This window comes from Dendrobates tinctorius, unplaced genomic scaffold (assembly GCF_039654945.1).
Source record: "Dendrobates tinctorius isolate UK_male_01 unplaced genomic scaffold, ASM3965494v1 ptg000039l, whole genome shotgun sequence".
Lineage (NCBI taxonomy): Eukaryota > Metazoa > Chordata > Amphibia > Anura > Dendrobatidae > Dendrobates > Dendrobates tinctorius.
In genome coordinates, this window is record NW_027361707.1 from 9,896,197 (window position 1) to 9,918,596 (window position 22,400).

At 42.5% G+C, this 22,400-nt stretch overlaps 1 protein-coding gene across 2 annotated transcripts in view; it reads left to right on the forward strand.

The window, feature by feature from the left end:
* The first annotated feature begins 916 nt into the window (after positions 1–916).
* The window catches only part of BOD1L1 (biorientation of chromosomes in cell division 1 like 1), a 107,059-nt gene continuing 85,575 nt past the window's right edge, over positions 917–22,400 (forward strand). The window contains exons 1-2 of one of the 2 annotated variants that reach the window (XM_073574469.1): positions 917–1,139; positions 22,091–22,215. In XM_073574469.1, the coding sequence (XP_073430570.1) occupies positions 1,023–1,139; positions 22,091–22,215 (242 nt within the window). In that variant the 5' untranslated portion in view covers positions 917–1,022. The remainder of the gene's footprint in view (positions 1,140–22,090; positions 22,216–22,400) is intronic. The other variant, XM_073574468.1, reaches the window with a different exon arrangement.

The window sequence follows — 22,400 nt, forward strand, 5'->3', positions numbered from 1 at the left end:
GCCCCCACTCTGTATTATGCCCCTTTAGTAGCCCCCACTCTGTATTATAATAATAATAATCTTTATTTTTATACAGTGCTAACATATTCCGCAGCGCTTTACAGTTTGCACACATTATCATCACTGTCCCCGGGGGGGGCTCACAGTCTTAATTCTCTATCAGTATGTCTTTGGAATGTGGGAGGAAACCGGAGTACCAGAGGAAACCCACGCAAACACGGGGAGAACATACGAACTCCTTACAGATGTTGTCCTTGGTGGGATATGCCCCCTTAGTAGCCCCCAGAGTGAAGAGATGATATCATGGCGCCGGTCCCGCACAGGACATCAGAGCCCAGTACGATGCCACCATCTTGTAGATCTGCCCACGACTTTCAGACCGCAGGCTTCTATGTTAATGTGAATGGTGTCATTCAAAACTACAACCCGGGATGCAATAAAAAAAGAGAATAAGTCCTGATAGGTCTATGTCAGCGGAAAATAAAAAAAGCATGAAAACAGTGAAGGCGCAGAAGTGATTTCCTTACGTAGCTCTGTATAGGCAAAGGCTACACTGAGACTTTTACTGATTAATAATGAAGTGCAGCATTACTGCCAGTGTCTGCCGCAGTCACATACATCCTGCTGAAATGTAATAACCAGTCCTTACAATAAGTCGCAGTGTAGCCCAGGCCTCCAGTGCAGCACATTGCCTGTCACCACGTCGCTGCTCTACCCTCCAGCTACCCTTAGAGGTCGCACCTGTGTTAGAATCATGGTTACTGCGCATGCGTACACTACAACTCTATTTTCTCACCACTAGAGGTCGCTTGTCTTCCAGCAGCAGTGAGCCAGCTCTACCTCTAGAGGTCGCTAGTTTGTTATTACTTAGCCTCTTTCCGCCGCGGAGTGGATTCTCTCTTTCAGAAATGGCCTTTTCCCAGAATCCCTCGGCACTTCCGGGTCAGGGGTCGGGTGCGGCGGTTGCGTTTGTTTTGGGTGATGAGTGGAGGGGCTGCTGCCGTTGGTACACACGGGACGTGATGGCGAACCTGCCGCCCGGGGACCCCAAGCTGGTGTCGCTGATCGTCAACCACCTGAAGAGCCAGGGGCTGTTCGACCAGTTCCGTAGAGACTGCCTGGCTGATGTGGACACTAAGGTGAGGAGCACCGTGCTGTGTGTGCTGGGGGGCGGCGGGGACTGGGGGCTCCTGAGCGGAGGCCGCAGTGCCGGGGGCTGCCGCAGGGGGCGCCACAGCCCTGACTGCATTACCTCCTCAGCGGAGGTGTAACTCCTTCACTGCTGGGCACCTTCTCACTATTGCACTTTCCATTTTTTTTTTCATCCCAGAGCCGCTTCTTTTTTATTTTCCCGTTGATGTCGCCGTACGCGGGCCTGTGTGTGTTTTTATTTTATTTTATTTTTTTTGCGTGATGAGTTGTAATTTTGTGTGACGTCGTTCGGTTTGTCATAAAATGTGCTGGAAAACTGAGAAAAACAATTCCAATTGCAGTGAAATGGTGGAAAACAAATGTGTTTCTGCCGCTGTTTCATTGCTGTTTTTACAGTGTTCGTTGTACAGTCAGGCTGTGTGCCCACGTTGGGTTTTTAGCGCTAAAAAACCGCATCCCATGCAATCCTCTGCGATTCCACAGTGGAATCGCATAGCGGTAAAATCCGCAGCATGGCCATTAATTCTGCGGAATCGCGGCGATTCCGCCGCCATAGGATTGCATTGAAACGCTCACTTTACCCATGTGGCTGTGCCCACCATGCATAACATGAGCGCTTCATGTGCAGATGGTACCCAGGGTCTGGAGGAGAGGAGACTCTCCTCCGTGCTCTGGGTACCATATTCCTGTTAAAATAGAATTAAAATAAAAAAATAGGGACATACTCACCCCCTGTAGGCCCCTGGAGTCCTCCCATCTCTCAGCGGCGCTGCCAGCAACTTCCGTTCCCAGAGATGCATTGCACGAATGACCTTTGATGAAATAGCGGTCTCGCGTGATGCTACGTCATCAGAGGTCATTCGCACAACGCATCACTGGTTACAGAAGTTGCTGGCAGCGCCGCTGAGAGGCGGAGGACTCCGGGGGCCGACAGAGGGGTAAGTATATCCCTATTTATTTTTTTCATTATTTTTAACATCCTATCTTTTACTATTGATGCCACATAGGCAGCATCAATAGTAAAAAATTGGTCACACTTGTCAAGCACTCTGCTTGACAAGTGTGACCAACCTGTCAATCACCTTTCCAAGTGATGCTTGGAAAACACTAGCATTCTGCAAGCTAAAAACACTTGTGTTTTTGAGGGAAAACACATGCGAATTCCGCATGCGTTTTACCCGCTGCGGTGAGTTGCGGAAATGCTGCGGACGTTTGCATTTCTGCAACATGGGCACATAGCCTTACAGTAACGTGATCCTCCAGAATGAAAACGGCGCTGACGAACTTATAGCTTTACTTATTTTAAATGGTTGGATAAAATTTAAGCGTGTGTATATATACGGTACAGACCAAAAGTTTGGACACACCTTCTACTTCAAAGAGTTTTCTTTATTTTCATGACTATGAAAATTGTAGATTCATTCTGAAGGCATCAAAACTATGAATTAACACATGTGGAATTATATAATTAACAAAAAAGTGAAACAAATGAAAATATGTCTCATTCTAGGTTCTTCAAAGTAGCCACCTTTTGCTTTGATTACTGCTTTGCACACTCTTGGCATTCTCTTCATGAGCCTCAAGAGGTAGTCACCGGAAATGGTCTTCCAACAGTCTTGAATGAATTCCCAGAGATGCTTAGCACTTGTTGGCCCTTTTGCCTTCACTCTGCGGTCCAGCTCATCCCAAACCATCTCGATTGGGTTCAGGTCTGGTGACTGTGGAGGCCAGGTCATCTGGCGTAGCACCCCATCATTCTCCTTGGTCAAATAGCCCTTACACAGCCTGGAGGTGTGTTTGGGGTCATTGTCCTGTTGAAAAATAAATGATGGTCCAACTAAACGCAAACTGGATGGAATAGCATGCCCCTGCAAGATGCTGTGGTAGCCATGCTGGTTCAGTATGCCTTCAATTTTGAATAAATCCCCAACAGTGTCAGCAGCAAAGCACCCCCACACCTTCACAACTCCTCCTCCATGCTTCACGGTGGGAACCAGGCATGTAGAGTCCATCCGTTCACCTTTTCTGCGTCGCACAAAGACACGGTGGTTGGAACCAAAGATCTCAAAATTGGACTCATCAGACCAAAGCACAGATTTCCACTGGTCTAATGTCCATTCCTTGTGTTCTTTAGCCCAAACAAGTCTCTTCTGCTTGTTGCCTGCCCTTAGCAGTGGTTTCCTCGCAGCTATTTTACCATGAAGGCCTGCTGCACAAAGTCTCCTCTTAACAGTTGTTGTAGAGATGTGTCTGCTGCTAGAACTCTGTGTGGCATTGACCTGATCTCTAATTTGAGCTGCTGTTAACCTGCGATTTCTGAGGCTGGTAACTCGGATGAACTTATCCTCCGCAGCAGAGGTGACTCTTGGTCTTCCTTTCTTGGGCCGGTCCTCATGTGAGCCAGTTTCTTTGTAGCGCTTGATGGTTTTTGCCACTGCACTTGGGGACACTTTCAAAGCTTTCCCAATTTTTCGGACTAACTGACCTTAATTTCTTATGATGGCCACTCGTTTTTCTTTACTTAGCTGCTTTTTTCTTGCCATAATACAAATTCTAACAGTCTATTCAGTAGGACTATCAGCTGTGTATCCACCAGACTTCTGCCCAACACAACTGATGGCCCCATCCCCATTTATAAGGCAAGAAATCCCACTTATTAAACCTGACAGGGCACACCTGTGAAGTGAAAACCATTTCTGGTGACTACCTCTTGAAGCTCATCAAGAGTGTGCAAAGCAGTAATCAAAGCAAAGGTGGCTACTTTGAAGAACCTAGAATATAAGACATATGTTCAGTTGTTTCACACTTTTTTGTTAATTATATAATTCCACATGTGTTAATTCATAGGTTTGATGCCTTCAGAGTGAATCTACAACTTTCATAGGCATGAAAATAAAGAAAACTCTTTGAGAAGGTGTGTCAAAACTTTTGGTCTGTAATAAATATATATATATACACACTTTTTTTTTCTATTTTTTTATTTTTATATATATATTCTATTTTTATATATTACATTTATATCCCCCAAATTTAATATTTTAAACTAGATGAAGAGCCCGGCATTGCCCAGGCATTGTAACTACCTGTGGTTAGTTATAACAAATAAGGCCGGTTTCACATTTGCGCTTTATAACGCTGCGCACGGCCGCCGCTAAGCCCCGCCCCCTGCCAGCTCCCTGCCCGCCCCATCCGGTCATCGCCGCTTACTAGCGCACATGGGCGCTTGCGATCTGCGCACCTTATCTTTTTAGCATAGGGTGCGCAGATCGTGCGCTGGCCGTGCTCTAGCAGGATTTTGCCGTGCGCTGCGCACTTTTGAAGGTGCGCGCCGAAATGCAGCATGCTGCGTTCGGCGCACACGGGCACACCTTCAAAAGTGCGCAGCGCACGGCAAAATCCTGCTTGCGTACGATCTGCGCACCCAGGCCGTCGCAGCGCTATAAAGCGCAAATGTGAAACCGGCCTTATAATGATTATATTGCACATAAAAACATTTGATCCTAAGAGGATTTGCACTAATTGCAATAAAAAAGAAAAATACTGGTTAAATACTGATGTAAAATACTGGTGTAAAATACTGGTTAGATACTGATGTAAAATACTGATGTAAAATACTGGTTAGATACTGATGTAAAATACTGGTTAAGCACTGAGGTAAAATACTGACCAAATACTCTTTAACTCTTCTGCCAGTTTTAATCTGGGGGACATACCCAGCCTGCTGCCCAGGTAGGGAGGACATCAGTGCTGGGCTGCCTGCTACAATCCCCTCTTGCAGTGAGGAATCCAGGCCACCTTTACCTTGTGCTCTGGGTGACTAAACGCTACAGCACTATTTCCCAGGAAAGCTTGTGGAATGCTAGCAATAGGGGAGACTCTCGGGCATGCGCAGTGCCGCTCGTCTTCTACATAGCGAGGCTGGAGTGGGCAGAGCTGGCACTACATCTGCAGCACCACAGTCAGTGGACAGCTCCTCTCTGCAGCACCACGACCCAGGTAACTGGCACCCTGCTCATGCCAAAGCCCACCTTCCAGGCATCGTCCACCCCTCAACCAGTGTCCTCTGGCGCTTGATTGCAGATCATGGGGCGTTGATGTTAGTTTTCCGCAAACTGTTTATTTTGCAAGGTGAACCGCACCATTGTTGGGTCTTTGATGGCTTTTGCTGGGAGTTGTGGAGACTGTTTGTGTGTTTTTTTTTTTTTTTTTTTTTTTAATTTGTGGTACGAGTTAAATAACTTTATAATTTGGGTCAGACTATTACGGGCCTGGGGATGCCATGTGTTATTTTTTTAAATGATTTTTCTTTATATATTTATAGAAACTTGTTTTTTAGTTAGTTTTAGTCCCATTTGGGGACTTGTACCTTTGGATCGTCCGATCGTTTCCTACATGCTTTATGCATCTATCAGCCCTCTGCGTCTGTACTGTTACACACTTAACATTATGGCTGGTCCATACAATCAGGGCAACTGTTACCACCCACCTTTCGTGTCTACCTCTTTCCTCATAGACTGTAAGCTTGCGAGCAGGGCCCTCATTCCTCTTGGTATCTGTTATGATCTATGTGATTATTGTTATGCTGTAATGTCTATTGTCTGTACAAATCCCCTCTGAAATGTAAAGTGCTGCGGAATATGTCGGCGCTATAGAAATAACATTTATTATTATTATTTTGCTATACTTCTGTATTGTAGCATATTGTATAATTTGTCTCCTCCTTTGAAACTCAATGTACAGCTTCAAAACTTCAGAGGAGAAACAAGATGGCAGCAACAAGCCATCAGTAGGGCCCACAGCTGCTGTGGTAACTTATGAGCGTTTCTCATGGGGGTTAGTGGGAGCTGATGGGCACAATCAGGGGGCTTTCAGTGTGCCCCCTCCGCACCCCAGCAACCCACCGCAAGATTATAGTTAGAGGTTATCTGGGGAATTTTGTAAAGTGTTTACAATGTGCCTAAAGCCCCCGTTACACACTGCGATATCGCTGTAAAGTCACCGATTTTGTGACGTTGCAGCGATATTGCTAGCGATATCGCTGTGTCTGATACTTACCACCGACCGGCTCCCCCGCTGGTTATCGCTGATCGCGCGAGAAGCTGCTGGACCATTTCTCGTCGTCCACTTCCTGCGGCGCTTTCTGCTGTGACGACGAGCGACGCGTGGAGCCGGGCGGCAGGACGCAGGATCGTAGCGTCTGACAGGTAAGTAGCGATCCCCGTCCCCAGCGATGTCGCTGGTGAGATCTGCCTGTGTGGCAGCTCACTAGCGACCACCTAGCGATGCACCAGCGATCCTGGCCGCGTCATATCGCTAGTCGGGATCGCTGGTGCATCGCTAGGTGTAACGGTACCCTTAGAACTATCAGACATGTAGTTGCTAACTACCTGCCTGTTATGCCTGCCTCAAAGCGATTCAGCAGCTTCCACTGATATCATTGGTTTCTTTTCTGCTCTGTTGATGATGTGTGACTGCTGATGTCATGCTGATTGACAGCCGGCTCCCCACTCTTTAACTGCGGGGAGCCAGCTGTCAATCAGCATGACGGCTGCAGTCATGCCCCTTCGGCAGAACAGTCCTGAAGAGGAAAAGCAACTCATCGAGCAGCTGAATCACCGGCAGGAGCGGTCAGTTACTCCTCTGAGCCGGCATCGGGTAGAACAGGCAGGTAGTTGCCCCTATTAGTTTTTATGCTCACAGAAAAAAAAATTAAAGTCCTGGACAACCCCATTAAGCCTATATCAACAAAGGGGTGAATGTGTGTTGTGTTCTTTTTTTTTTTTTTTTTTTTTTTTTTTTCTTCAATTGTTAAAATTTCAAAGTACTTGTGAAAACCAGCAACATTACAATTTACCTTTTGTTAAAAAGGAGGGATTTTAGATTTATGGTTTCCAGCTTGCTGTCTAGGTTACCAGCCACCTCTGCAGACTTTCTGCATTGGCCAGTTTCCTAGACAAAGCGAGCCACTGTTTGCCACACATCTTGCATACACTGCTCCGAAGCTGGCTGGATTCGGCCAGCTTCATTGCCCCTCCAAACCTGCCAGATCTAAACAGTCTTCTGTTGGCAGCAATGGAGAGCGTGATGTTTGGGCTCGCAGCCCCGTCTACCTTCAGGATCGATGCACTCCTGAGGAAGAAACGTGAGACAACCCCTTCATGACCAAGCCTATTTTGACCTTAGTGACCAGGCCATTTTTTGCATTTCTGACCAGTGTCCCTTTATGAGGTAATAACTCAGGAACGCTTCAACGGATCCCAGCGATTCTGAGATTGTTTTTTCGTGACATATTGGGCTTCATGTTAGTGGTAAATTTAGGTCAATAATTTTTGCGTTTATTTGTGAAAAAATCGGAAATTTGGCGAAAATGTCAAATTTTGAATTTTTATTCTGTTAAACTAGAGAGTTATGTGACACAGAATAGTTAATAAATAACATTTCCCACATGTAGACTTTACATCAGCACAATTTTGGAAACAAATTTTTTTTTTGTTAGGAAGTAATAAGGGTTAAAAGTTGACAAGCGATTTCTCATTTTTACAGCAAAATTTACAAAACCATTTTTTCTATGGACCACCTCATTTTAAGTCAGTTTGAGGGGTCTATATGGCTGAAAATACCCAAAAGTGACACCATTCTAAAAACTGCACCCCTCAAGGTGCTCAAAACCACATTCAAGAAGTTTATTATCCCTTCAGGTGTTTTACAGCAGCAGAAGCAACATGGAAGGAAAAAATGAACATTTAACTTTTTAGCCACAAAAATGATATTTTAGCAACATTTTTTTTTATTTTCACAAGGGTAAAAGGAGAAAATGGACCCCAAATGTTGTTATCCAGTTTGTCCTAGGTATGCTGGTACCCCATATGTGGGGGGGAACCACTGTATGGGAACACGTCTGGGTTCGGAAAGGAAGTAGTGACGTTTTGGAATGCAGACTTTGATGGAATGGTCTCCGGGCGTCATGTTACGTTTGCAGAGCCCCTGATGTACCTAAACAGTAGAAACCCCCCAAAAGTGACCCCATTTTGGAAACTAGACCCCCCAAGGAGCTTATCTAGATGTGTGGTGAGCACTTTGAACCCCCAAGTGCTTCACAGAAGTTTATAACGCAGAGCTGTGAAAATAAAAAATCATTTTTTTTCCACAAAAATGATTTTTTTAGCCCGCAATTTTTTATTTTCCCAAGGGTAACAGGAGAAATTAGACCACCAAAGTTGTTGTGCATTTTTTCCTGAGTACGTTGATACCCCTCAGAAGGGAGGGAGCACCGTTTGATTTTTTTTTTTAACCCAAAATTGGCTGGAATCAATGGTGGCGCCATGTTGCGTTTAGGCGGGATCGCGTTCCTGTGGGTCGGGTGACTGGGGTCAATGAAAGGTTACCCAACCCACAGGTACAGGAGGACTTGTACTTCACCCCAGGGTCTACGATCGCTCTGATTGGCTGTTTCACTTTCAACAGCCAATCAGAGCAATTGTAATATTTCACCAATGAAACTTGGTGAAATACTACAGTCCAGCCATGGCCGATGCTGCAATATCATCGGCCATGGCTGGAGGCCACGATCTGCCCCCGACGGCGATCTGCCACGATCAGTATTTGCTCCCCTCCCCTCTTCTGCCCTCCGTATTCGGATTTCCCCACCTCAGGTACCTCCCAGTGTTTGGTCAGTATTTTATCTCCGTATTTGGTCAGAATTTTATCTTACTATTTAATCAATTTTGTACCTCAGTATTTGGTCAGTATTTTTACCTCAGTATTTAACCCCCTTCCTACATTAGACGTACTCTTCCGTCCATGTGACCTGGGACCTAAGTCCCAAGGACGGAATAGTACGTCTAGTGAGATCAGCGGAGCTCACATGGTGAGCGCCGCTGATCGTGGCCGGGTGTCAGCTGATTATCACAGCTGACACCCGGCACAATGTGTCAGGGGCGGTCACGGACCGCCCCCGACACGTTAACCCCTTGCACACCGCGATCAAACACGATCGCGGTGTACCGGGGGTTAAAGGGAAGCATCAGCAGGGAGGGGGCTCCCTCCGTGCTTCCCTGAGCCCACCACAGCAGCGCAATGTGCAGCGCTGCTGCGGGGGGCTCCTTCCCTGCAGGTCCCCGGATCCAATATGGCAGCGGGGACCTCCGGGGGCCTGCAGGGAGCTGACTTCCTCAGTGCCTGCAAAGCGCAGGCATGAGGAAGTCTGCGTCTAAACGTCTATGCCTGTGACAGATCGCTGATCTTTCACAGTGATCTGTGATGTGACAGAGATGTCCCCCCCGGGACAACCTAATAAAGTTAAAAAAAAAAAAAAAAAAGTGTAAAAATAATTTAAAAAAATCGCTAAATTCCAAAAAAAAAAAAAAAAAAAATTCCCGAATTCATTTCCTAGAAATAAAAAACAAACAAACAATAAAAGTGCACATATTTGGTATCGCCGCGTCCGTAACGACCCACCCTATAAAACTGTCCCATTAGTTAACCACTTTAGCAAACCCCTTAAAAAATAAAAATAAAAAAAGAAACAAAAAATAATGATTTATTATCATACTGCCGAACAAAAAGTGCAATAACGCGCGATCAAAAAGACGCATATAAATATCCATGGTACCGCTGAAAACGTCATCTTGTCCCGCAAAAAACGAGCCACCCTACAGCGTCATCAGCGAAAGAATAGAAAAGTTATAGCTCGCAGAATAAAGCGACGCAAAAATAATTTTTTATATAAAATTGTTTTCATTGCATAAAAGCGCCAAAACATAAAAAAATGACATAAATGAGGTATCGCTGTAACCGTACTGACCCGAAGATTAAAACCGCTTTATCAATTTTACCGCACGCGGAACGGTGTAAACGCACCCCCCCAAAAGAAATTCATGAAACGCTGGTTTTTGTTCATTCTGCGTCCCAAAAATCGGAATAAAAAGCGATCAAAAGATGTCACGTGCCCGAAAATGATACCAATAAAAACGTCAACTCGTCCCGCAAAAAATAAGACCTCACATGACTCAGTGGGTCAAAATATGGAAAAATTATAGCTCTCAATATGTGGTGATGCAAAAACTATTTTTACAATAAAAAACGTCTTTTAGCGTGCGACAGCTGCCAAACATAAAAACCGCCATAAATAGTAAATCAAACCCCCCGTTATCACCCCCTTAGTTAGGGAAAAATAATAAAATAAAAAAGTATTTATTTCCATTTTCCCATTAGGGTTAGGGCTAGGGCTGAGATTAGGGTTAGGGGTGTGTTGGGGTTAGGGTTGGAGTTATAATTGGGGGGTTTCCACTGTTTGGGCACATCAGGGGCTCTCCAAACGCAACATGGCGTCTGATTTCAATTCCAGCCAATTCTGCGTTGAAAAAGTCAAATGGTGCTCTTTCCCCTCCAAGCTCTGCCATGCACCCAAACAGTGTTTTACCCCCACATATGGGGTATCAGCCTACTCAGGACAAATTGCAAAACAACTTTTGGGGTCCAATTTCTCCTGTTACCCTTAGGAAAAGAAAAAATTGGGGGCAAAATTGTAATTTTTGTGGAAAAAAATGATTTTTTTTTTTCACGCCCGGGCGTTATAAACTTCTGTGACGCACTTGGGGGTTCAAAGTGCTCACCACACATCTAGATAAGTTCCGTGGGGGGGTCTAGTTTCCAAAATGTGGTCACTTGTGGGGAGTTTCAATAGTTTAGGCACATCAGAGGCTCTCCAAACGCACATGACACCCGCAGACCATTCCATCAAAGTCTGCATCCCAAAACGTCACTCCTTCCCTTCCGAGCCCCGACGTGTGCCCATACAGTAGTTTTCTCCCACATGTGGGGTATCAGGGTACTCAGGACAAATTGGACAACAACTTTTGGGGTTCAATTTCTCCTGGTACCCTTGAGAAAATAAAAAATTGGGGACTAAATGATCATGTTTGTGGAAAAAATATGATTTTTTTCATTTTCACCCAGCTCTCCTGCTGTCTGTCTATGAAGGACACACAGTGCATCACCCAGCTTTGCACATAGACTTGCCTCTGCACCTAGCATTCACATGGTATGCCTTTCAGCTAACCCCAGCTTACCCCAGTGTTATTTATGACCTTGTTTACTCTGGCTTGATCATATACATCTGGTCCACTCTTAATTGTCTGACCAAGAAGAGTAGAGACCACTCCTCTCTGCTTCACACCTGACTGCACTTAGTTGTACATATATTGCAGAGCACAAGTCTGCATAAAGACTTCAGTCTGCAGTGTGATTTCTATAAGTGTGTTCTAGAAGTGTGAAGATTAATTTAAGAATTAAAACCAGAATTGAACTGAAGGTAACTGTACACAGTCACTGTAAACAATGTTTCTGTTTGTTTTCACCCCTATAATCCTTCACCTTCTGCTAATTCCCCTAATCCCTACTCCTAGTAAGGAACTGTTCATCTCTTCTTCAATCCTCCCCATCCACCTCACCTCCGCCTCAAAACTGTTCCTTAACATACAATCCTCTGTCTCCAAACACAGACAGCCCCCTCATTCCCTCTCCTGCTCCCACCTGCTAACACTTTCTCTGCTCCTTCTCACTGCTGGTGATATCTCCCCAAATCCTGGTCCTCCTCACCACATTCCCACAGTCATTTCTACCTCCCATCCACACTCTATCACAACCTTCCGTAACCTCTCCAACCTTATACCGATTCACCCAGCCCCCGCTTCCCCAGTCCCACTAACAGGAGCTCTGTGGAACGCTCGCTCTGTCTGCAACAAGCTTTCCTACATCCATGATCTTTTTGTTACTACCAAACTTTCCTTCCTCGCCATCACCGAAACCTGGCTCACCCCTTCTGACACAGCCTCTCCTGCTGCACTTTCATATGGTGGCTTCCACCTTTCTCACACCCCCCGCCCCAGCAGCAATCATGGCGGAGGAGTTGGTTTTCTCCTGTCAGATACCTGCTCCTTCACCCCAATCCCACTACCACCCTCTGTTACCCTCCCTTCCTTTGAGGTGCACTCTGTGCGCATCTACTCCCCCTCCAACCTCCAACTGGCTGTCATCTACCGCCCCCCAGGGCCAGCCACCACCTTCTTTGACCACTTCACCACCTGGTTACTTCATTTCCTTTCCGCTGACATCCCTACCATCATCATGGGCGACTTCAACATCCCCATTGACACTTCCCTCTCAGCTGCCACTAAACTTCTATCTCTCACTTCCTCCTTCGGCCTCACTCAATGGTCTTCTACAGCCACCCACAAAGATGGCCACACACTGGACCTCATCTTCACCCGCCTCTGCTCCCTATCTAACCTCTCTAACTCACCTCTTCCTCTCTCTGACCACAACCTGCTCACATTCTCTTCCCTCTTCACTCCATGTCTACAATCCTCACCCCACAAACTTTCACACCCTCGCAGGAATCTTAAACACCTTGACCTACACTCATTCTCTGAATCCCTCCTCCCTCTTACAGATATAAGTTCCTTACACAATGCAGATGACGCTGCCGCTCTATATAACACCACAATAGCTGTAGCTTTGGAATCTGCTGCCCCACTTACACATACCAAAACTCGCAAAATCAACAGACAGCCCTGGCACACCAGCCTGACCAAAGAGCTGAGGCGAGCTTCCAGGGCTGCTGAGCGCAGATGGAAAAGATCCCACTCCAACGAGCACTTCATCGCATTCAAACAGTCCCTCACTACTTTCAAGACCACACTCGCCACAGCTAAACAAACCTACTTCTCATCTCTCATATCCTCCCTGTCTCACAACCCTAAACAGTTATTCAACACCTTCAATTCTCTCCTCCGCCCCCCAGCACCTCCTCCCTCCCCACTCATCTCAGCTGAAGACTTTGCCTCATTTTTCAAGCAGAAAATTGATAACATCAGGGACAGTTTTGGTCAACAACCCCCAGAGCCCTTCCTCCCGACTTCCCAGCCCTCCACCTTCAAAACCAACTTCTCCACCATTACAGAAGATCGACTCTCCACTCTACTCTCAAGATCACATCTCACCACCTGTGCACTCGACCCGATCCCATCCCACTTCATCCCAAACCTCACCACAGTCTTCATCCCAACCCTAACCCATCTCTTCAACCTATCACTAACAACTGGTGTTTTCCCCTCAAGCTTTAAACATGCCTCCATCACACCTATCCTCAAAAAGCCCTCTCTTGACCCATCCTCTGTATCTAGCTATCGCCCTATATCACTTCTCCCATACGCCTCCAAGCTACTGGAACAACACGTCTACCTTGAACTGTCCTCCCATCTCTCTTCTTGCTCCCTCTTCGACCGCTTACAATCTGGCTTCCGGTCACACCACTCCACTGAAACAGCCCTTACTAAGGTCACCAATGACCTCTTAACTGCCAAGAGCAAGCGACACTACTCTGTCCTCCTCCTCCTGGACCTGTCGGCTGCCTTTGACACAGTGGACCATTCCCTATTATTACAGACCCTCTCATCCCTCGGCATCACAGACTTGGCCCTCTCCTGGATCTCATCATACCTAACAGACCGGACATTCAGCGTCTCCCACTCACACACCACCTCCTCACCTCGCCCCCTATCTGTCGGAGTCCCACAAGGTTCAGTCCTTGGGCCCCTGCTGTTCTCTATTTACACCTTTGGCCTGGGACAGCTCATAGAATCTCATGGCTTTCAGTATCCTCTTTATGCTGATGACACACAGATCTACATCTCTGGACCAGATATCACCTCCCTACTAACCAGAATCCCTCAATGTCTGTCCACTATTTCATCCTTCTTCTCCACTAGATATCTGAAACTCAACATGGACAAAACAGAATTCATCATCTTTCCCCCATCTCACGTGACCCCCCCCTACGAACCTATCAATTACAGTAAATGACTGCCCACTCTCCCCAGTCCCACAAGCTCGCTGCCTCGGAGTAATCCTTGACGCTGATCTCTCCTTCAAACCACATATCCAAACCCTTTCCACTTCATGCCGACTTCAACTCAAAAATATTTCACGCATCCGTTCATTCCTCACCCAAGAATCTGCAAAAACCCTAGTCCATGCCCTCATCATCTCTCGCCTTGACTACTGCAACCTCATGCTCTGTGGCCTCCCCTCAAACACTCTCGCACCCCTCCAATCTATTCTAAACTCTGCTGCCCGACTAATCCACCTGTCCCCCCGCTATTCCCCAGCTTCTCCCCTCTGTCAATCCCTTCACTGGCTCCCAATTGCCCAGAGACTCCATTACAAAACCCTAACCATGACATACAAAGCCATCCACAACTTGTCTCCTCCATACATCTGTGACCTCGTCTCCCGGTACTTTCCTGCACGCAACCTCCGATCCTCACAAGATCTCCTTCTCTACTCCCCTCTTATCTCCTCTTCCCACAATCGCATACAAGATTTCTCTCGCGCATCACCCCTACTCTGGAACTCTCTACCACAACATATCAGACTCTCACCTACCATCGAAACCTTCAAAAAGAGCCTGAAGACCCACCTCTTCCGACAAGCCTATAACCTGCAGTAACCACCGATCGACCAAACCGCTGCACGACCAGCTCTACCCTCGCCTACTGTATTACCACCCATCCCTTGAAGATTGTGAGCCCTCGTGGGCAGGGTCCTCTCTCCTCCTGTACCAGTTATGACTTGTATTGTTTAAGATTATTGTACTTGTTTTTATGTATACCCCTCCTCACATGTAAAGCGCCATGGAATAAATGGCGCTATAACAATAAATAATAATAATAATAATAATAATAATAATTTTCATGTCCGGGCATTATAAACTTCTGTAAAGCCCTTGGGGGTTCAAAGTTCTCACCACACATCTAGGTAAGTTCCTTGGGGGGTCTAGTTTCCAAAATGGGGTCATTTGTGGGGGGTTTCCACTGTTTTGGTACATCAGGGGCTCTCCAAACGCGACATGATGTACCAAAACAGTGGAAACCCCCCACAAATGACCCCATTTTGGAAACTAGACCCCCCAAGGAACTTACCTAGATGTGTGGTGAGAACTTTGAACCCCCAAGGGCTTTACAGAAGTTTATAATGCCCGGACGTGAAAATGAAAAAAAACATATTTTTTCCACAAACATGATCATTTAGTCCCCAATTTTTTATTTTCTCAAGGGTACCAGGAGAAATTGAACCCCAAAAGTTGTTGTCCAATTTGTCCTGAGTACCCTGATACCCCACATGTGGGAGAAAACTACTGTATGGGCACACGTCGGGGCTCGGAAGGGAAGGAGTGACGTTTTGGGATGCAGACTTTGATGGAATGGTCTGCGGGTGTCATGTGCGTTTGGAGAGCCTCTGATGTGCCTAAACTATTGAAACTCCCCACAAGTGACCACATTTTGGAAACTAGACCCCCCCACGGAACTTATCTAGATGTGTGGTGAGCACTTTGAACCCCCAAGTGCGTCACAGAAGTTTATAACGCCCGGGCGTGAAAAAAAAAAATCATTTTTTTCCACAAAAATTACAATTTTGCCCCCAATTTTTTCTTTTCCTAAGGGTAACAGGAGAAATTGGACCCCAAAAGTTGTTTTGCAATTTGTCCTGAGTAGGCTGATACCCCATATGTGGGGGTAAAACACTGTTTGGGTGCATGGCAGAGCTTGGAGGGGAAGGAGCACCATTTGACTTTTTCAACGCAGAATTAGCTGGAATTGAAATCAGACGCCATGTTGCGTTTGGAGAGCCCCTGGTGTCCGATCTCAATTCCAGCCAAAAACGTCAAATGGCGCTGCTTCCCTTCCGAGCTCTGCCATGCACCCAAATAGCCGTTTACACCTACATATGGGGTATCAGCGTACTCAGGACAAATTGCACAATAACTTTTAGGGTCCTGATACCCTTGGAAAAATAAGAATTGGGGTTGAAAAGATCATTTTTGTGGAAAAAATATGATGTTTTAATTGTATAGCTGTACGTTATAAACTTCTGTGAAGCCCTTGTGGGTTCAAAGTTCTCACCACACATCTAGATAAGTTCCTTGGGGGGTTTAGTTTCCAAAATGGGGTCACTTGTGGGGGGATTCCACTGTTTAGGTACATCAGGGACTCTCCAAACGTGACACGGCGTCCGATCTTAATTCCAGCCAATTTTGCATTGAAAAAGTCAAACGGCGCTCCTTCCCTTCTGAGCTCTGCCATGCGCCGAAACAGTGGTTCCCCCCACATATCAGGTATCAGCGTACTGAGGACAAATTGCACAATAACTTTTCCAGTCCAATTTCTCCTGTTGAACTTGGTAAAATTAAAAAAATTGAACCTGAAGTATTTTTTTTTTTGTGAAAAAAAGTTAAATGTTCATATTTTTTTTTAAATATTCAAAAAATTCCTGTGAAGCACCTGAAGGGTTAATAAACTTCTTGAATGTGGTTTTGAGCACTTTAAGGGGTGCAGTTTTTAGAATGGTGTCACTTTTGGGTATTTTCTATCATATAGACCCCTCAAAGTGGCTTCAAATGTGATCTGGTCCGTAAAAACAAAATGGTGTTGCAAAAATGAGAAATCGCTGGTCAACTTTTAACCCTTATAACTTCCTAACAAAAAAAAATTTTGGTTCCAAAATTGTGCTGATGTAAAGTAAACATGTGGGAAATGTTACTTATTAAGTTTTTTGTGTGCCGTATCTCTGTGATTTAAGGGCATAAAAATTCAAAGTTGGAAAATTGCGAAATTTTCGCCAAATTTCTTTTTTTTTTCACAAATAAACGCAAGTTATTTGAATGAAATTTTACCTCTAACATGAAGTACAATATGTCACGAGAAAACAATGTCAGAATCACCGGGATCCATGGAAGCGTTCCAGAGCTATGACCTCATAAAGGGACAGTGGTCAGAATTGTAAAAATTGGCCCGATCATGAACGTGCAAACCACCCTTGGTAGTGAAGGGGTTAATCAGTATTTTACCTCAGTATTTGGTCAGTATTTTACCTTCGTATTTAATCGGTATTTTACCTCTGTGTTGTAGTATTTTACCTCAGTATTCGATCAGTATTTGGTTAGTATTTTACCTCCGTGTTTGGTCAGTATTTTACCTCAGTATTTGGTTAGTATTTTACCTCCGTGTTTGGTCAGTATTTTACCTCAGTATTTGGTCAGTATTTTTACCTCAGTGTTTGGTATTTTATCTCAGTATTTGATCATTATTTTACCTCAGTATTTGGTCAGTATTATACCTCAGTATTTAATCAGTATTTTACCTCCGTGTTTTAGTATTTTACCTCAGTATTCGGTCAGTATTTTATCTCAATATTCGGTCAGTATTTTACCTCAGTATTTGGTCAGTATTTTACCTTCGTGTTTTAGTATTTTACCTCAATATTCGGTCAGTATTTTACCTCAGTATTTGTTGGTATTTTACCTCCGTGTTGTTGTATTTTATCTCAATATTTGGTCAGTATTTTACCTCAGTATTTGGTCGGAATTTTACCTCTATGTTTGGTCAGCATTTTACATTAGTGTTTGGTCAGTATTTTGCCTCAGTATTTGGTCAGTATTTTACCTCAGTATTTGGTCAGTGTTTTACCTCAGTATTTGGTCAGTATTTTTACCTCAGTGTTTGGTCATTATTTTACCTCAGTATTTGGTCAGCATTTTTACCTCAGTGTTTGGTCATTATTTTACCTCAGTATTTGGTCAGTATTTTACCTCAGTTTTTTTACCTCAGTGTTTGGTATTTTACCTCAGTATTTGATCAGTATTTTTACCTCAGTGTTTGGTATTTTACCTCAGTATTTGGTCAGTATTTTACCTCAGTATTTGGTCAGTATTTTACCTCAGTATTTGGTCGATAATTTTACCTCAGTATTTGGTCAGTATTTTTACCTCAGTGTTTGGTATTTTACCTCAGTATTTGGTCAGTATTTTTACCTCAGTGTTTGGTCAGTATTTTTACCTCAGTGTTTGGTATTTTACCTCAGTATTTGGTCAGTATTTTACCTCAGTATTTGGTCAGTATTTTACCTCAGTATTTGGTCAGTATTTTTACCTCAGTGTTTGGTATTTTACCTCAGTATTTGGTCAGTATTTTTACCTCAGTGTTTGGTATTTTACCTCAGTATTTGGTCAGTATTATACCTCCGTATTTAATCAGTATTTTACCTCAGTGTTTTAGTATTTTACCTCAGTATTTGGTCAGTATTTTACCTCAGTATTTTTACCTCAGTGTTTGGTATTTTACCTCAGTATTTGATCATTATTTTACTTCAGTATTTGGTCAGTATTTTACCTCAGTATTTGGTCGATATTTTTACCTCAGTATTTGATCATTATTTTACTTCAGTATTTGGTCAGTATTTTACCTCAGTATTTGGTCGATATTTTTACCTCAGTGTTTGGTATTTTACCTCAGTATTTGGTCAGTATTTTACCTCCGTATTTGGTCAGTATTTTTACCTCAGTGTTTGGTATTTTACCTCAGTATTTGGTCAGTATTTTACCTCCGTATTTGGTCAGTATTTTTACCTCAGTGTTGGGTATTTTACCTCAGTATTTGGTCAGTATTATACCTCAGTATTTAATCAGTATTTTACCTCAGTGTTTTAGTATTTTACCTCAGTATTCGGTCAGTATTTTACCTTAGTATTTAATTGGCATTTTACCTCCGTGTTGTAGTATTTTACCTCAGTATTCGGTCAGTATTTTATCTCAATATTTGGTCAGTATTTTATCTCAGTATTTGGTCGGTATTTTACCTCCGTGTTTGGTCGGTATTTTACCTCAGTGTTTGGTCAGTATTTTATCTCCGTTTTTGGTATTTTACCTTCGTATTTGGTCAGAATTTTATCTTACTATTTAATCAGTTTTTTACCTCAGTATTTGGTCAGTATTTTACCTCAGTATTTAATCAGTATTTTACCTCAGTGTTTTAGTATTTTACCTCAGTATTTGGTCAGTATTTTACCTCAGTATTTTTACCTCAGTGTTTGGTATTTTACCTCAGTATTTGATCATTATTTTACTTCAGTATTTGGTCAGTATTTTACCTCAGTATTTGGTCGATATTTTTACCTCAGTGTTTGGTATTTTACCTCAGTATTTGGTCAGTATTTTTACCTCAGTATTTGGTCAGTATTTTACCTCCGTATTTGGTCAGTATTTTTACCTCAGTGTTTGGTATTTTACCTCAGTATTTGGTCAGTATTTTACCTCAGTATTTGGTCAGTATTTTTACCTCAGTGTTTGGTATTTTACCTCAGTATTTGGTCAGTATTTTTACCTCAGTGTTTGGTATTTTACCTCAGTATTTGGTCAGTATTTTACCTCAGTATTTGGTCAGTATTTTTACCTCAGTGTTTGGTATTTTACCTCAGTATTTGGTCAGTATTTTACCTCCGTATTTGGTCAGTATTTTTACCTCAGTGTTGGGTATTTTACCTCAGTATTTGGTCAGTATTATACCTCAGTATTTAATCAGTATTTTACCTCAGTGTTTTAGTATTTTACCTCAGTATTCGGTCAGTATTTTACCTTAGTATTTAATTGGCATTTTACCTCCGTGTTGTAGTATTTTACCTCAGTATTCGGTCAGTATTTTATCTCAATATTTGGTCAGTATTTTATCTCAGTATTTGGTCGGTATTTTACCTCCGTGTTTGGTCAGTATTTTACCTCAGTGTTTGGTCAGTATTTTATCTCCGTTTTTGGTATTTTACCTTCGTATTTGGTCAGAATTTTATCTTACTATTTAATCAGTTTTTTACCTCAGTATTTGGTCAGTATTTTACCTCAGTGTTTGGTCAGTATTTTATCTCCGTTTTTGGTATTTTACCTTCGTATTTGGTCAGAATTTTATCTTACTATTTAATCAGTTTTTTACCTCAGTATTTGGTCAGTATTTTACCTCAGTGTTTGGTCAGTATTTTATCTCCGTTTTTGGTATTTTACCTTCGTATTTGGTCAGAATTTTATCTTACTATTTAATCAGTTTTTTACCTCAGTATTTGGTCAGTATTTTACCTCAGTATTTGGTCAGTATTTTTACCTCAGTGTTTGGTATTTTACCTTCGTATTTGGTCAGAATTTTATCTTACTATTTAATCAGTTTTTTACCTCAGTATTTGGTCAGTATTTTACCTCAGTATTTGGTCAGTATTTTTACCTTAGTGTTTGGTATTTTACCTCAGTATTTGATCATTATTTTACCTCAGTATTTGATCATTATTTTACCTCAGTATTTGGTCAGTATTTTTACTTCAGTGTTTGGTATTTTACCTCAGTATTTGGTCGATATTTTTACTTCAGTGTTTGGTATTTTACCTCAGTATTTTGTCAGTATTTTACCTCAGTATTTGGTCAGTATTTTACCTCAGTATTTGGTCAGTATTTTACCTCAGTATTTAATCAGTATTTTACCTCAGTATTTGATCATTATTTTACCTCAGTATTTGGTCAGTATTTTACCTCAGTATTTGGTCAGTATTTTTACCTCAGTGTTTGGTATTTTACCTCAGTATTTGGTCAGTATTTTACCTCAGTATTTGGTCAGTATTTTTGCCTCAGTGTTTGGTATTTTACCTCAGTATTTGGTCAGTATTATACCTCAGTATTTAATCAGAATTTTACCTCAGTATTTGGTCAGTATTTTACCTCAGTATTTGGTCAGTATTTTTACCTCAGTGTTTGGTATTTTACCTCAGTATTTGGTCAGTATTTTACCTCAGTATTTGGTCAGTATTTTTGCCTCAGTGTTTGGTATTTTACCTCAGTATTTGGTCAGTATTATACCTCAGTATTTAATCAGAATTTTACCTCAGTATTTGGTCAGTATTTTACCTCAGTATTTGGTCAGTATTTTTACCTCAGTGTTTGGTATTTTACCTCAGTATTTGGTCGATATTTTTACTTCAGTGTTTGGTATTTTACCTCAGTATTTTGTCAGTATTTTACCTCAGTATTTGGTCAGTATTTTTACTTCAGTGTTTGGTATTTTACCTCAGTATTTGGTCAGTATTTTACCTCAGTATTTAATCAGTATTTTACCTCAGTATTTGATCATTATTTTACCTCAGTATTTTACCTCAGTATTTGGTCAGTATTTTTACCTCAGTGTTTGGTATTTTACCTCAGTATTTGGTCAGTATTATACCTCAGTATTTAATCAGAATTTTACCTCAGTATTCGGTCAGTATTTTATCTCAGTATTTGGTCAGTATTTTTACCTCAGTGTTTGGTATTTTACCTCAGTATTTGGTCAGTATTTTACCTCAGTATTTAATCAGTATTTTACCTCAGTATTTAATCAGTATTTTATCTCAATATTTGGTCAGTATTTTATCTCAGTATTTGGTTGGTATTTTACCTCCGTGTTTGGTTAGCATTTTACATAAGTGTTTGGTCAGTATTTTACCTCAGTATTTTGTCAGTATTTTATCTCCGTATTTGGTATTTTACCTTCGTATTTGGTCAGAATTTTATCCTACTATTTAATCAGTTTTTTACCTCAGTATTTGGTCAGTATTTTACCTCAATGATTGGTCAGTATTTTACCTCAGTATTTGGTCAGTATTTTTACTTCAGTGTTTGGTATTTTACCTCAGTATTTGATCATTATTTTACCTCAGTATTTGGTCAGTATTATACCTCAGTATTTTACCTCAGTGTTTTAGTATTTTACCTCCAGTATTTGGTCAGTATTTTACCTTAGTAGTTAATCGGTATTTTACCTCTGTGTTGTATTTTACCTCAGTATTCGGTCAGTATTTTACCTTAGTATTTGGTCAGTATTTTACCTCCGTGTTTGGTCAGCATTTTACATCAGTGTTTGGTCAGTATTTTACCTCAGTGTTTGGTCGGTATTTTATCTCTGTATTTGGTATTTTACTTTCGTATTTGGTCAGAATTTTATCTTACTATTTAATGAGTTTTTTTGTTTTTTTTTACCTCCAATACTTGGTCAGTATTTTAGTGTTTTTCTTTTCTATTGCTTTTTCCTTGCAGCCCGCATACCAGAATCTGAGACAGCGAGTTGACAATTTTGTGTCTAACCACTTGGCAAACCACACATGGAGTCCTCATCTGAACAAGAACCAACTGAGGAATAACATCCGGCAGCAGGTGCTCAAGTGAGTAAGAAGCATCAGTAGAAACCAGCACAGCGATCAGCTAGTACTGAGTCCAGAGATGATGGCTAATGGTCGACTTAATTCTGCCTCAACCTTACTATTAATGGGAAGCTGTCTTTCTAATGAAACTACTGATTCGGCTGTATACGTCCTAGTAGAAAAATGAAAATGACATCTCCCCTATA